Here is a 16,883-nt window from a genome sequence, read left to right as displayed (position 1 = left end):
TTGGTAATTTTCCTTCTGTAAAGGAAAAGCTTGAAGCTTCTCAAGATTAATTTCTAAGATATCTATTACCTGGTACCTGATTACCTGTCCCAGAAAGAGAATGTCCTTTTTCTGATAGGGTTTTCTTGCCACCAGCACGTAGTATTCAAAGAATCATAGAATCAACTAGGTCGGAAAAGACCTTTAAGATCATCAAGTCCAACCATTACTCCAGGACTGACAAGACCACCACTAAACCATGTCACTAAGAGCCTCATCTACATGGTTTTTGAAAATTTCAGGGACGGTGACTCCACCACACCCCTGGACAGCCTGTTCCAATACCTGATTACTCTCTCTGTGAAGAAATTTTTCCTAATATCCAGTCTAAACCTCTCCTGGCACAGCTTGAAGCCATTTCCTTTTGTCCTGTTGCTTGTCTAGTTGAAAGTTGGAATCTGAAGACACCTTAAATTGCCTGCTGTAGTCAAATCTAGGAGATCCTCTAATAAAGGTGCCCAAGAAATCTATAGATCTCTACATTACAATTGTTATGGGCTGTCTATCTACTGGCATGTGCTGAACACACCAAGTTCTGGTGTCTACTCTGACAGCCATTTAAAAATAAATTAACACCTAATTCCTGCTTTTGCAGATGTTGAAACCAGCTTCCTACTAGCAACAGAAATACCTATTTTGGGAGGGTTATACTTCTTGATGTATAGTTGATCTTGCATATCTGTGCAGAGTTTTTTCTAGTTATTCTAGTTCCTGAGAAATCAATTCTACTTTAAACAGACTTTAAAATCCAGTTATCAGTCCTTAGACCTCTTTAACAACTCTTGTAATGTTCTTATTCCTGAATATTATAAATAAATACCTTCACTACCCAGCCAAGGTTTAGTTAAAGTCTGTTGTAAGACACAGTAATCAGTGCTTACCTGATACTTGTATTGGAATGAATAAATTGCATGCAACGTAACTCAGAGCTAGGAACTTGCTGAAAATAGCCTAGTTGAAGTGGGAGAGGAGCAAGAACCTTTGGATTTGAAATTTTAAAAATACGTACATTATGTCTGAGAATTTCCAGAGTTCAGTTTTTATCCCTTTGATTTTTTTACTGTGTTCACTTTTCTCAAGAAAGAGTTCTCTTACCTTCTTTTTCATTTTTATTTTACTTTATTGCACCACAGAGCACCATACCATCTCAGTGCATTTGGAACCATGATGCCATGCAGGTGCTTACCCTGTAGCAAATTCCAAATCTGACAACATTTACAACCTGATCTGTTTGTCCGTTATTATCATTAAAGATTCTCAGATGCTGTGTAGTTTTTAAGTATTTTCTTTGCATACCTTTTCTTACAGGTTTTTGGCGCACTAGCATCTGAACCATTTAAAGTGAGTGATGGCTTTTATGGCACTGGGGAGACCTTCATGTTCACTTTTTCTCCAGATTTTGAGGTAAGTAGTAATAACTGTATGCTTTTGCTTTTTTCCTCTCCATATGCATTATCTTAAAGTACTTACTGCATAAATCTAACAGTAAATAACCTGAAAAATTCTAGGAGTTGGCCTAAAAAAGTCATCATACTAGTTCTTTCACAGAATGTGTAAGTGCATGGTAAGTCGATAGTGTTTGCATAGTGGAGAAAGTTACTCAACCCAACTCTTTCATTGTACTGAAGATTTTTCTACTAGTCTAAATTCTACAAACTACATCCTTTTAGAGGGAGTAAAATCTAAGTGTATTTTCTCTGTTACTCATTGTGTAGAAGTTTCAGTGCTCAATAAAGACCTGTTTTAGAATGGTTTTACTTTAGTATAAAACGTAAGAAAATTTTTGTCTGTGTATATCTCTTCCCTGAATTTTCTGTGTAAGCTTGCTGACTTCATTCAGCTGGCCTCTAGCCACCCCTAGTCTGTCTTTTACTGATGCTTGGTTTCTCTTCCATTCAAATGAAAAGTTCAGGTATTTTAACTTGCTAATCTGTTTTGGTTGGTTGTTGGGTTTTTTATTAGGTTTTCAAATGGACAGGAGACAACATGTTCTTCATTAAAGGAGACATGGACTCCCTTGCTTTTGGTGGAGGAGGGTAAGTTTTAATTTCTTTCTGTCATTAAGAGTCTGTTAAAAGTGTGTATGTCTGCACACCTTTGAAAAGAAAATTTGGAATTGACTTCAGTTTGATAGCTTAGGACTCTTCCAGCCAAGAAAGATTTAGTATGTCAGGTTTTCAGCTTCCTGTGTTGAGCAAACTTAAACAAGAGGTTTGTCTTCAGCATAGTGTGGCATGAAGTTTCAGCCCTCCAAGGTTATGATGTCTTGCATGCTCTACTTGCATGTGTGTCTTGGTATATTCAGAATAGACACATTCTGATTCTGAAGGTATGCAAATGTGAAAATTACATGTAACTAGAAGAGGCTTGAATTGAAATTGTACCATCCATCCCAAGACATGCTAGTGTCTTCAGATATCATACGTTGTCACCCCTTCCTCCCCCACCCATGCAAGTACATAAGCTTCTGGAATATTTCCTGTATTTATCGGCATTCTCTTCACATTTAAGGGAACTGTAATGCCTTTTTCTTAATACATGTGGAAGGAGCTGAAAACCGAGGAATTCTGGTTAGTTTTTTATTTCAGAATATCTGAAAGAGGGATATTCCTAAATTAATAAATAGTAAAAAAAAAAAAATAAAAATCGTTGCAGCTTGAAATTTATCACCAGCTATGAGGTACTTGTATTAAAAAAGATTTCCATAGTTCCTCTTCATTCCTGAATGCTGAATGAAAGATACATTCATAAGTTTAATGCTTGCTCCCTCAGTCTTGCTGTAATACGTTGTCTGTCTTGCAGAGGGGAGTTTGCTCTCTGGCTCGATGGTGATCTCTACCATGGAAGAAGTCATTCCTGTAAAACATTTGGGAATCATACACTTTCTAAGCGAGAAGACTTCATTATTCAAGACATAGAAATATGGGCTTTTGAATGAGCATGTAACTATTTCTACAGGGTGTTGTCCCAAACCTGACATGAATCAGTGCAGCTCAAAAATCCCTAGGAGCAATATAACACACCATTTTACCTTTCTGGGGTTTTTGTAAGTTTCAGCGTGGCCATCTAGTTCTTATTTTTAAATAGCAGACCCTTTTTCATGCTCTCGCATCTGTAATATACTGTCCAACTTCTTCTAACCTGTAGATGCTTTTACAAAATACAGACCACATGGACTAAAAGTTAACATCAGTTACTTTAAACCTTGCAGCCTACAAAATATTCTTATCCTCATTACAGTTGCCTCCCAGGTTGCCCACACGCACACCTTTCTGCAATCCTGCTAGGGGGCTGCTTCATTGAATATAGGTTATTATTTTTGTATTCATATTATGCCGATGAATGAAGCTGCCCTCTCTGAACTGATGTAGGAAAGCTGCGTGTGGGTATTTGGCAGCAGTACTGCAGGGATTGGGCCAGAGCAATGGTAGGTTAGTTCATCTGGTGCCACAAAGAGATGAGAAGCCTAGCATTCCTTCTTAGCACATACCAGTACACATATGCTGAAGTTAGAAGATATCCAAAGTTGACAGTGCCACTTGTCTTGTTTATTGTTCACGTTTAGGAAAAAAAAAAAAAGTCAGTTAATAAGTGTTCTAGCTGCATGCTAATTGTATTAAAGAGTGTTTTGCACATGCTGTTAATGATCTGCAGGTTTGGGACAAATACTGACAATACTGAGCTACGCGGCAAGGACTTATAAAATAGCAAGGGAATATGATAGTTCCACACAATTAAAAGGCTAAAGCAAGCAGAACTTGGTGAACAATTTGTAGCTATAGTAGGGCATTAAAAATACAGAAACAGCTGCATCTTTCTTCAACATAGTGTCAGATATATACTGTTATACTGTTGTAGCCGTGTAGCACATCAACTCCAAGAATATAGCTTATTCCTGTCCAAAGAAACAAATAGTTGTGATGTTTTTCAGTGGGTCTATGTTGTAAATTTACAGTTAGCACCAGCTCTGATTAAAATGAGATAGTGTACTATAGGTAGACCATATTGTAATTCAGTAGACTTGTGGAATATGCAAACTTACTGTCATGTGACCTCAAAAAAAAAAAAAAAAATGACAGGCTAGAATCCAGTTCCAGTAGCTCTTGTCCACTTTTGTAGGAAAAATGATAAGCCATTGTGGCAATAACAGCTCAACAAAACTGTTTGTTTCAAAGCTTTTATTCTATGTTCTGCAAAACAAAATACAAAAAAAAACAAAACAAAACAAAAAAATTGCTGTTAAGTGTGACAGTGACTGACTTTGTGCTGAGATTTCAGCTATTTCAGATGAACATTGTATATTATCTTGTAAATTAATGTTCAAAGTAGTTTTGTTATTATAGAAAAGTGTTGATCGACGGGTTGCTTATAGCACTTTAAATTATTCTAGAAATGGAATAAAAGCCAAATGGGTTGGCTTAAATAGATGTAGTTGTACATTATTTCAAAATACGTCTCTGGAAAGTTTTAAAAAACTTATTTGAAGACAGCTTACTGCTATGGGAATGAGAAAGGGCAGATGTTTCATCTATAATATGCTAATGCTTAATATGAATAGAAATACAGGGCTTTGTTTCCTGTCTCTATGTATAGCTCTTTATCCTTATTAAACTTAGTACAATGTGTAGACTAAATGTTTACAAAATAAAGAACTGTAAATAAATTGAAATGGCTTTTCTCCCCTTTGGTCTTCCACAGCAGTATTATTGTCTTTGTGGAGTTAAGACTGATTATTACAACAACAAAAAAAATCCTGTAACGGATTTTAAGTACTATAAGGTCACAGTGATGTATAGCAAATAAATCTAAATATATGTAAAAACAAACTTGAGTCGGAATTTATTTAGAAGTTGGAGTTTACTTAGAAGCACAAATGGTGATTATTGCTCTTCATTTAATAACTCTGCTGAATATATAGGATGTATTTGTTCATCCTTTTGTGGATTTGTGGTTTAGGGCAAGGTGTCCCTGCCCATGGCAGGGGGGTTGGAACTAGATGATCTTAAGGTCCTTTCCAACCCTTACTATTCTATGATTCTACGATTCTATGATTTTTGGTTTTTGAAAGCCCAGTGGGAAGCAGTAGAGGATGCTTCTTCAGCCGTTTTCCTGAGAAAAAAAACAAAAAGGCATCTTGGATTATCCTTGCTGGGAAAAAAACCCTGCATGAATTCAAGTGCCTAGTCTTTATCCTAAGCTTGTATTGCAAAAAAGCTTATTTAGATTTTAAATACTACTGTGAAGAATTTTATGAAGAATTACACTTGAAAGAATTATATAAAAGCACAGAAAAACCTTCAGTAGCTGAATGTCTGGAGTATTGGAAAGGCACATGGAGGGGGGGAGTGGAAATAACAGTATGGTAAGTAGTACAGTAGCAATCATATTTGTATAAATACTGAATTAGTTGCCAGCTGGGGTTAAACCACAACAACTGCTCATTCAATTTCAAATTAAAACAACAATAATCCTGATTTGAATACTTCCTAGTATTCCTCATTCAGGATGTCTTAACATCTCACTTTTATGTTCTTCCTTTGTATATGAGCAGGTCATCAGGGTGATTTACTATTGTCACAGCAGCAGGGAGCTCAGTTAAGGGAACAAACCTCTACTCTTTGTCCTCGGAAGAGTACATGCTACTACAATACGAAAAAGAGCTACACTGTGGCACTGGAGCGGAGAGAGCATCCAGCTGAGTGAATGGTGTACCTGTAATGTAATATGTACAAACCACAGTGGTCCTGCTGGCTGTCCCACTGCAGTATGACCAGTGACAGGTCCCTTGAAGCTCTGCCTTCTGACAAGCCTTGTAATCCTTGTTGAGTTTCTTTTGTAATAGTTATACTGCTAGTAATAAACATGCTGTTGAACACTGAACTACTTTCAATGTGCCCAGTAATGGCAGGAGTGACTTCAGTTGAGATGTTGGTGGGGTGCGATGTATACATAGCAGCTGGAGTAACGGGCAACAGGGCTTGCCAATATTCTGTGATCAGTGATGATTGAACATCTCACCACAAATGTTATACTTTCTACTACACAGTTTTAAAAACTAGCTTTAATATTGAACCCTGAGTCTGCAGGAACATTTTAAAGAGGGAATTAAAGCCAAGGAGGAGGGATCTGATTTCCACTGGGTGGGATGCCCCTTCACTGATCCATCCACTTGCTTTATGCACTGCAGTAATTGTTGTAAGACTTGAGGAAAAAAAAATACAAAGGTGTGAAAGTCAAACTTCTTTCTTCTGATACAAATTCCATGCTGTCACTTAAGCATGTAAGCTACATTCAGAATATGGAAAATGTACCTCACAGCTCCTACAGGAGAAGGACAAATCTTTTCAGGACCAAGGAAGGAACTTTGCTTTCCGAGCAAACTACACACCATTTGCAAAAGCAACACAAGCCTCAGGCAGAAAAATGAGGGAAGTCTGTTACTTACCAGAAGGAAATCAGTTTCAAATAAAACAGGGGATAAATGCGTTATTTGAGAAAATAAGGTGCAAGAGTAAGCTACCATGAGAGTAACTAGGAGTTCCTCACTCGTTATCTCAAAGTTTAAAGGTTTAATTTTTGAAACAAGTCAGAATTAGGAAAGCAGGTCTTAAAATCTGTGAAGACTGCTTCACACACTACTATCAAGCAGGTTTTGACTTTTATTGTCCTACTACTTAGAATTTAAGTAGAATATTTAAATTTGGCAGAGGTCACACTAGTTCCACAGGAATGTAACACAACATAGTAGGAGAGTACGACTGGATAATTCAGTTGGTTCTTAATTAAGTCAGATTTATTTTCTTCACCTACTTTCCATGGATAAACTTGTCACACGTCTTAAAGTAAAAATGTTATAAAACATATAACCTACATGAAACAGTTCCATACATCACAATACATCAATGTTTAATATTTCTCTTACGCAAAACCAATACATAATTTTCATAGTTTAGAAGGCTTTGCATGGTACTGCCTACTCGGAGGTGTGGTATCTTGTAGTTTTCTTACCCAATTGGAAATACTTTGAGTGGAGAAAATGGATTTTGTTGTTGTTGCAAAAGCTTTTACAATTGCATTGGGATGCTTGTGAATGGAGCCTTAAGAAGTTTCCTGTAGTGAGCTATAGACTGATCATGTTTATAGTGATAACATTGTTACACAGCTGATCTAAGGAATTAAGTGCAAGATTTTTGAAGATGTCTTGTGAACTTGAAAGCTATTCTTTTTTACCCTTCAAATGCCAATTGATTTAATGTTACCTTTCTCTAACCCTATGATCTTGGTTTTATCCTATATGGTAAGTATGTTCCAGTATGCAAGAAGACATTGTTTCTATAAATATGTTAGCAACGAAAGGAGAGATGAGGAGAATCTCCATCCTTTATTGAACGGGGGGGGGGGGGGGGAAAGAGCGGCAGAGAATGAGGAAAAGGCTGAGGTACTTAATGCCACCTTTGCCTCCGTCTTTAACAGTAAGAACCAGTTGTTCCAGCTCCCTCTGAGCTGGAAGACAAGGACAGGTAGCAGGGTGAGGTCCCCACAATGCAAGGGAAAATAGTGACCTGCTACACCACTCACACAAACAGGTCTATGGGGCCAGATGGGATCCACCCAGGGATTCTGAGGGAGCTGGTGAAGTGCTCATTGAGCCACTTTCCATTGTTTATCAGCAGTCCTGGATAACCAGGGAGGTCCCAGTTGGGTTGGAGGTAACCAAATGTGGCAGCGATCTGCCAGAAGGAGGATCCGGGGAGCTACAAACCTGTCAGTCTGACCTCAGTGCGAGGGAAGGTTATGGAGCAGATCACCTTGAGTGCCATCAGCAGCACCCACAAGACAACCAGGTGATCAGGGCTAGTCAGCATGGATTTATGAAAGGCAGGTCCTGCTTGACTAACCTGATCTTCTATGATAGGGTGACCTGCTTAGTGGATTAGGGAAAGGCTGGGGATGTTTTTTCCATAGGTTTTAGTAAAGCAGTTGACAGCATTTTTCACAGCATTCTCCTCGAGAAACTGGCTGCTCAGAGCTTGGATGAGGGCAGTCTTCACTGGGTAAAAACTGGCTGGGAGGAATAACCAAAGAAATAATCAATTAAGGCTTTTATTTATAGTTCATGTATTCCTTTGAGAACCATCATCCTCAAGACAATTTAGACAGCTGTAAAGGTTACTATATAAAAATGTAAAGGTAAGAATATGCAAGTAAATATTAAAATATGTAAGTATTACACCTACAGGTCATTTTTGCAGGTCAACCTGAGTAGTCTAAGATCCTCAAGAAAACATGAAAAAAATTCCACTGAATCCTATAATTATTTTTTTTCCTTAGATTCACAACATATAACTGTGTCTAAAATATTAATGATTTGCATGGACTTAACAATAGACATAGTAATCAGTTCTTGTATCACTAGCTTATCAAATATATTTGTTTTTTCATTGGAGCTTCAAAGTGGAGTACCTGTACTCTCATAACAAGATAGCAATACTTCTTTTATCATAGAGACAAGATGTTTATATACCTTTTCTTCTGTAAGAAGATACTTGCTCTTTCAGTTTGAAAGAATCTTATGGGGAAAAAAACCACTTCTTTTTCACTGTGCATATTACTTGCCCAGGCATCTTGTTCCAAAACAAATGCTTTTCATGTGAAACACATGTTTACCAGGATAGCTATTTGTACAGTAGTAGTTTAAAGAAGCGGTGATCTAGGTAATCCAGTAAGTATTACAGACCTTAAAAAGGTCTCAGATTTGTGCATAATACAATTCTAAGACCTAGAAGTATTAGTTCATTGGCATTTACTCCTCTTCAATATCACCTGGACCAAAATACATTATTGCAGTGACATCAGAATGGTTCAAATGACAAATACTGTAAAATTAGGCCAATGTTTCTGTGTAGTATGAAATGCCATTTTTCTTAAAGTTAGTTGATTTTGATTATGAACAGTTTTGTATCTTTTCTCTCAGAGGTACGTTTCAGTGAAAGATGCTGACTGTAGTCAGTTTTTGCTCTACAGAACAGTACAAGTACCTGACTTTTTTGTATGTTACGTGTTATTTTTCCCTGTATTTATAAGAACCATATTTACATAGGTAATCTGATGATACATTGCACAACATTCATAGGAGGTATTTTCTATGTGGCTATCTATTCAAAACTTTTTTGTGCATTCTATTAGTTTTTTTCTCTCCAACATTCATAACTCTAAATATACAACTATCTAATAAATTAGTTACATAAATACATTAAATAGAAAATCTCATTTATAAAAAGAAGGGTTTTGTCTTATAAGCTGTATCAGTAGTTGCCACAAAATAATACTGCAGTAATAGCTGTATATCCTACTTGTAAAGGAAACAAATGTTATCCTTGATTCTACGATCAAATACAACTATTTTTACATGCATTTAAATAAATTAATTTGGAAATAGGTTCACAAAATCACTTTCACAGATCAAAAACTTGGTCTGTTTATACTGTCATTCAACTTCTGATCTGGCATGGTTTATATTACTGATATCCCAGTTAAAACAGTTGGGAAGATCTTGGATGTAGGAACGAGTCAAAAATGGAATTCATTTGTAGCTACTTGTATTGCTATGGGTTTTTATGATCAGCTGCTTATATTCATTATAGATTTTTCTCTTTATTTTTCATTTAGTAATTAACTGAAGTGTCCTGCAGGCTCTCCTGGTACAGAGAAAAATCTATTTGCATGCTTACGTTACCATGGAGTAGTTATAAAATACATATTTAGAAAAATGATCAATGTCATTTCTGTGTGATGAATCTTGTATTCAAAATGTGCAAAAAATGCTAATAGCAAGGGAGAAGTGGAGAAACGTTTTCCAAAACAAGTTGTTCTGGTTGTCGCATGCTTATTTTAATAAAGTAATTATGACATTATCATCCCTTCCTTGCCATAACATTTCTCCCTCAAAGTCTACTAGCCCGTGTTTCCTGGCTCTCAGGAGAATCCCAACAACCTTATCTGAAATACGAACATATCTCTCAAAGAGTTCCCCAAACGTAACTTGGATCTTCCCGTCAGGCCGTGGCTTAGCCATGGATTCAATGATGAAGCACATGTCCCTAATCTCCCGGTGGATGTGGGCCTCAGCTTTTTTGGCTCTTTCGGCAGTTTTGGTTCCTTCCTTTGGACGGCCGTAGCCTTCATCTCCTTTGTGCAGGCGTGTGGACATGGACAGCTCATGGTCAAATTCCTCGCTGAAGGGATTCAGTTTCTGTGACATGGTGTGCTGGTCACTCCATTCTTGCCATTTGTCCTTCAGGCTATTGACAGGGCTGTATTTCCTCTGGGCTTTGGTGCGTGCTTCTTCACTAATCCTGTTTGCGCTGAAAGAAGCAAAAAGGGCATTTGAGCTTTGCATTCGATCATTTAATTACGCGGTTCTGCTATAAATCTCTTCTATTATCTCGGTTACCATGCTTTTCCAGATGAAACTCTAGCCACCAGGTGGCATGAGTTCACTACTTCTAAATTCGTTCTTTGGGGACTTTTAGTCTGTTTCAGTTTGCACTCAAAAGCAAATTAGCTGATCACAACTTGATCCCATGTACACTACCACTCTCCAGCCTAGATTTGAGACCATTTTGACAAGCTTTCACCCAGAATGACATAATTCTGTATGGGAGCAAAGCAGTATTGTTGCTGGTTATCTGCACTTTCTATACCTTTGGTCAGTTATGCATCTCCCAGTTTCTGCCTGCTTGGCAGAGCCTGAAATCTGTCCACCTTGATGTTAGAGATGACAATAACTAGAAGTGTACAGACTGGGTCCTCAGCTATTCTTGTCTGGAAAACAGAGGGTAGTGTCTAGAAAACTCTGTCCCCTGTAATAGATGTCAATTTTTAAATAACAACAAAAAGCTATTAGAGTGCAGTAGCTCTGCCTTTGCTTATATATTTGACATATGGTTCTGAATCAGTGCTGGAGTCCAAAATTCACATTCCCACTGGCAGGGTAAAATCCTGAAAGGAACTTAAGAGTACTGAGACTGAGATTTGTATCAAGGTCAAAGGATGAGGAAAGACCTTCAGAAATCTTAGTAATTTTGGGGGGGTTTATTGTTTTGTGTGTGTGTGTGTAGCAACATCATATTGTTGACCTTCTTTCTTCTAGTGGCCAATCCCACACGTTATGGGTGAGCTATAGATGGCCTGAGCTAGTCTTTGTGCTGTCTGCATCCTGTCATTGTGTCTGTACAGAACTCTGCTAGGGAGTATGTTGAGCTGTGGCAGTGCAAAGTAATTTGTTTTCTAATATTTTAGTCCCCAGAAGGTTGCTCTGAAACCTCCCCAGTGATGCCAGCTGAATGTTAGCAGTAACACCGGAGAAACAAAATGCAATTAGCGAAACAGTACGGAGAACTGCGAAACTGCAGGAAGTTTTGTTCTGCTGTTTGGGCATTTCCCCATTGTTTAGCTTAATGACAAGGGAACACAGTAAACTGTATACACATAGAAGCATTTTTTCATGTCTGTACCACACCTACACAACAGATCGTGGATCCAAAGTGAGGGTTGTGAACATTAACCCACTGTAAGAAGTGCTTCACCTGTAACAACCAATTAATTTAACCTGTTAACCAGAAACATAGAATCATAGAACAGTTAGGGTTGGAAAGGACCTTGAGGGTGGTGTCCATGTTCCATGTCTCCTCTGATCCTTTCTGCAGAAAGGTATGGATCCCTTTTTAAGGTTTTGAGTTTCATGTCCCTATTGCATCTCTTTGGCTCCTATGCAGGAATGAAAGAGTGTTTTCTAAGCCTGTAGGAGTTAACGTGCCTTCTGCTAAGAAACCTTATTCCAGAAATATTGCAGCTGGAAATGATGAAGGTGCTGACGTGAGGAAAAAAAAAAAAAAGAAAATACTAGCACTGGTGCCTTTTTCCTGGAATATAGAGAGGAAAATGAGAGATTTACTTCAATAACCGTGTACTTATGGTATTTTTGAAGAAGAATAAGCCACACTGAAAGGTTCCTGAAAGTAGGAGGCTGAAATAATGTATTCTGAGGCTATAAAATAAATAAATTAAAAAAAAGTAGTTAAAAAATCCAGTCCTGATAACAGCACTGTAAGTGCAGAAAATTACTTCTGTGCCAGATTTCAAGTGAAAGAGAGCTCTAAGTAACATAGAGGTGCTACTTCAATCATTTGCACCTCAGCAAATATGGCTAATCAGGTTTTCCTAGCACTAACATTAGACATAGGAGGAAAATTAAAGTTTAACAGAAAAATAGCTGGTTTGTTTCTATGATAGCATTTTTTAAATTAGAAATTTGTTTTAATTGAGGTTATTTACAGATAATATCTGCTGCAAACGTATCCTCTTTTTCCATAGGGTGAAATCTTGGTTTTGAGGTCCTAGCTTCTGTCAAAGGATGTTGCATGCGGTCTCTCCCAAAAGCAGGGGCCACAAACTTTCAAGCTCTAGGCTACTGGAGAGCATTTTTCACTATGGCTATTAACCATTTGCTCCTTGTGGGAGATGACTGATCAGCCTACAGCAAAACATCATTCTGATCCCCAATCTGAATAGTTAAAATAGCTCTGCATATTCAGATAGCTGTGCTAAAAAGTACCGTATGGTTGAAATCCATTATTATGTTAGTCATGGTCTAATGCTGGTCATGGCAAATGCTCATCAGCAGTGAGGTGTAAAACCCAAGCAGTGGGAATGGTACTGCTGCCTGCCTGTCTGCAGAGGGATCACAGAATTTGTTTTGGCATCTTCATCAGTGCGGGTCCCAGCTCTCATTTCTGAAATGGCGATTAGGATACGGTATGAACATACTGGCCCTGATCCTTCAATCCCTGCTGCCGTGCTCACCCTTTTCACACGGGCTAGGTGGGTGGGTGAAAACCCTGCCTTCTCAGCTCAGATTTCCTCCTGCTCCAGTCATGCTCGCATTACATGTGTGCTGGTGATGAACACGGAGTAGAAGCAGTGGAGACTCGAGCCCCACCATAAGATTGCTCCTGGTTAGGAACCCGTGTCCTGGTACCAGCCTTTTCCCTCCTTGCAGGCTCGGGTGGATGAGCTCTGCAGGGCCCTGCCTTGGTTTAAGTTTCACCTTCAGCTGTCCTTCCTGCCCAGCAAAGCCAGTGGGCAGCACACAGGCTGCCCCTTATCCATAGCCCAGCAGCCACTGGGCTCAGAGACTGCGCTCTCCTTCATCACAGTTTTACAGCTAGATATGAGCTTACACTGAAACAGTTCAGGTGAAACCACATGTTCTTTTCTGTTGTCTTTGTTCAAGGGCATTATCAAGTTTGTAAAACAGAGGACTGGAGCAAACAGTGTGTTAACATCTGTAACAATTGCCTACAGTTGTCCATGTCGCAGCATTGGACATATGGATCTTTCGAGTTTTTTACCAACAGAAGGGAGATGAATTAGTTTGGCATCTGCCAATTGGCAAGTCTGGGCACAGCACAACTGTTTGTAGCTGTCTTCTGGAATGGCGTTTCTGCTGGAGGTCTCTGGGAAACGAAACTGGAGAATTTCTACCAGACTCTGCTGTTCCTCTGCCCTTCTGGGAGATTTGTTTACTACTCGTTTGCTACCTGGACTCCAAATTTACTATATGCCTGCTTTTACATAGCAGTCTTCAAGTATGAGCCTCTTACTGAAAGAAGCATTACTCAAAACCGTTGGATGCTATTAATTTGCTACTTAATTCAAAATTTGAAGTAGAACCTGTAATAACTCCATTGGTAAGTATTAGAGTCTGCTTCCTTTTTCTTCACACAATTTACAGGCATAAGTAAGTCTGTATGTCAAGAACTTCTACTTCCACAACATATTCAATGAATGAACTTCCCCCCACCCTGCCCCTTACGGTAGCACTCCCGAAGAGAGACCTTGAATTTGAACAATATATTGATGATTCAAATGTTCATTTTGTCAAATGATCTATAATATATAGCATGATTCAAATGAGTCCTGCAGATATTGAGACAGGCTGGATGTTTTCTAATGTACATTTGGGGTCCCAGATCCATGGTTAAAGCTTCCGTTCTTTGACTTGATGAATTCTAAATCTATGGAAAGCTTCCAAAGAGAAGCAGTGAACCCAGTTTTTGTTAAGATCTACTTAAAAGTAATTCCTTCAATGACTAATTTGGACATTCTCTGCCAATTACTCCTGAGAATATTTACAATTTATGTTAAGCAAAATACTGAATGAGTATTTTGAACTACTATTTGTCAGGTATATTGCTTTAGACTTAACATTTGCTGAAATAAATGAATAGCTGTAGGTTCTTGATGAGATAAAAATTGTTGTTTCGAAATACGGACTAAAGTGTTAAGAAGTAGGCACTGATTTTGATGAACCAGTAAATCCAGTGTAAAAATTAAATGTAATTAACATTTCCCAAACATAACTTCCTGTGTCTATTATGTATATAGCATGTAAACCCCAAGGCTATAGTGAGATGTTGACTACTTAAGCACAAAGATATGTGAAGGGATGTTTCATGGATTTTTTCTTTTTATTTTCTTCAAGAGTAGTATTTTATCTTTGACTATTTCCTACTATTCCTCTCCTTCCCCCCCATCTTCCTCACGGAAACCTCTCTGAGGGTCTGCTGACTATTTGTGATAATGTAACAGAGATGTTTTACTTACAGAGATGGCACAGGTCGTTTAATCCTCACAGCCATCACCTCTCGGTCACTGTCTTCTGGCTCAAGTTTGTCCTCTGCTTCTCCATAGCCACTGTCCTCTGCATCCAGGCTGTCATCATGACACTTAAGCAGCAGTTCTTTCTTAGCCCCTTGTCTGTCATCTTGTTCCACCTGTTTCCAGCCCTTGGTCAGCTCTGATACCATGTTTGAACACTTTCTCCTTATGGTTGGAGATAATTTGCCACTAAGAATTTTGTCAATAGCACTGGATTCTTCTTTGAGTTTAGTCATCTCTGAGCTGCTATTGCTGTTCTCATATCTTTCACTGAGGAGGCTAACATCACCTCCTCTTTCATAGGCTTTGCTTACAACTGTTTTGGTCACCTCTTTGCTTTTAATGCTGAACTTTTTGAGGGCTTCATCTGATTCCCTTGAATTTTTTTCAGCTTCTCTTATTGTTACTGATCCCTTTGCTGAGGATTTTGCATCATCTTTTCCTTGGTCCTTCTTGACAGGTGGCATTGGCCATTTTTCAAATGATCTTTCTTCTACAGGCTGGGCTGATGAGTCTTCTGTAGGGGGAACCCATCCAGAGGGCTCTTGGGCTTGCTTTACATGGTGGTCAGATACCCACTGCTGCCAACCTCGCGCCAAGCTGAAGACCATGCTGGCCATTCGGATCTTGTGGACAGCCCTTTTCCCAGGAGTGGTGCTCGGCTTTTCTTCAGGAGCCATGGCGCTGTCTGCTGCCATGCTGGCTTTTCCCCTTTGTATGCTAAGCACCTTCTGACTGAACTTCCTGAAGTGAATAATGCCCTCTGAAGAGAGCTATGGAGATTTAAATAGAAGCCGGGGCAGTTCATGCCCATGGAAAATATGTGAAACATTTCTCACAAAGATATAGTATCCTCACTGGTACGGAGGTCTTTTTTTAACCTGCAGGGTTGCATTTCATCACAGCAGATGAATGATGCATGATGTAAACAACGTGACACAGACCTGCATTGGAAATAGTGGGAAATTAACAGCTTCTTTAGTCCCCCTTCCCTGGGACTGCTCAATTCTCAATTTGTTGGCAAGGGTCTTATTCTTCTGGAAGTGCAGAACATGGGTTAAAGGTACTGAACAGAGTGTCTGAAACTGCTAAATGTGAAGTGCTGTCAGTTGCTAACAACTTTGGCCAGAGTAGAGACCCCTCGTCATCAGAACTAAATAGTGGCCCTCATCACACAATGTAAAACCAGAAGCAGGCCATGAATGAGAACTTTTTGGATGCATTTTCTAGGCAACTTCTTCTTATTGCTCATATGTCTAAAGAAATACAGGTTTGTTAATTTTTTAAAAGGTATTTATGTGCTCTGTTCTCAGTCATTATCTGTTAATGTCCTTCTATTTAGAACCTCCCTTCAAGGGGGTCTGGAAACACTATCATGTTTGGTGTCAATGCTAAGTATGAGGGAACCACTATCTCTAGTCTGGGCATTATATACAAATATAAAAAGTCTGACTTGGTCAGATGGATGAATGATCTCCCAGGTTTAGGATTTTGAAAAAATAAAGTATAGCCCATTTAGTTCCTGACTGCTTTTCAAGAAAGTTATTTATGAAACTTGTTTACTTGTTTATTATTTATGGCATAATTATGTTTATTATGTACAGTATAGAAAAAATCAAATTTCCTAGGAAACTTTGTGATTTCTACATTCCAGAGGACTTCCTGGAGCATGTATAAAATGGTTTAATGAATTGATACATGCATTTTTGCATTGTAATAATGTCATTTTCCTGAGATACGGTCATGTGGTATCTTATTTCTTAGTATAATGTTTCCTAAATAGGAAAGGAAAATGTCATTGCTTTTTCCATCCATCATACCTTGCAGCTTACAGGATGACCTGTGGCACTTGCCATGTGGCACTCTGAGGCACACTGAACTTCAAGGAATTCTGTTGGCTTTGTTAGTGTTACACCAGAAATAAATATGGGCTCTTGGTACTCTGCCTTTTTCTTTTCTTTCTATTAAAGGCTAGTCTGTTTGAAGTAGGTTAAATCCTATCTAGCTTTTGTTTAACAATATAAGACTATGTCATATCTTTGACTTCTAGGCAGAATTCCTCATTAATCTTTGGGGTCATTTCCTCTTCAAAACTGATGACATAATCGAAGCTAGTGTTGCTG

The 16,883-nt window shown here is 38.5% G+C and overlaps 2 protein-coding genes across 11 annotated transcripts in view; one reads left to right on the top strand and one right to left on the bottom strand.

Annotated features, from left to right (window-relative positions):
* The window catches only part of OXR1 (oxidation resistance 1), a 261,974-nt gene extending 257,109 nt beyond the window's left edge, over positions 1-4,865 (top strand). For all 10 annotated transcript variants that reach the window (XM_030481344.1, XM_030481352.1, XM_032919856.1 and 7 more), the window contains 3 exons: positions 1,348-1,443; positions 2,002-2,075; positions 2,842-4,865. In XM_030481344.1, the coding sequence (XP_030337204.1) occupies positions 1,348-1,443; positions 2,002-2,075; positions 2,842-2,977 (306 nt within the window). In that variant the 3' untranslated portion in view covers positions 2,978-4,865. The remainder of the gene's footprint in view (positions 1-1,347; positions 1,444-2,001; positions 2,076-2,841) is intronic.
* Positions 4,866-9,760: 4,895 nt separating this feature from the next.
* Positions 9,761-15,458, bottom strand: ABRA (actin binding Rho activating protein). The gene is made up of 2 exons (XM_030493904.1): positions 14,707-15,458; positions 9,761-10,403 (listed from the first exon to the last, which is right to left on the bottom strand). The coding sequence occupies exons 1-2, from the start codon at positions 15,456-15,458 to the stop codon at positions 9,926-9,928; spliced, it is 1,230 nt and encodes a 409-aa protein (XP_030349764.1). The 3' UTR covers positions 9,761-9,925.
* Between the last annotated feature and the right edge of the window lie 1,425 nt (positions 15,459-16,883).

The sequence above is a fragment of the Strigops habroptila genome, chromosome 1 (assembly GCF_004027225.2).
Source record: "Strigops habroptila isolate Jane chromosome 1, bStrHab1.2.pri, whole genome shotgun sequence".
Lineage (NCBI taxonomy): Eukaryota > Metazoa > Chordata > Aves > Psittaciformes > Psittacidae > Strigops > Strigops habroptila.
Note: the sequence above shows the minus strand (reverse complement) of the source record. Positions and strands in the feature narration are given on the sequence as shown.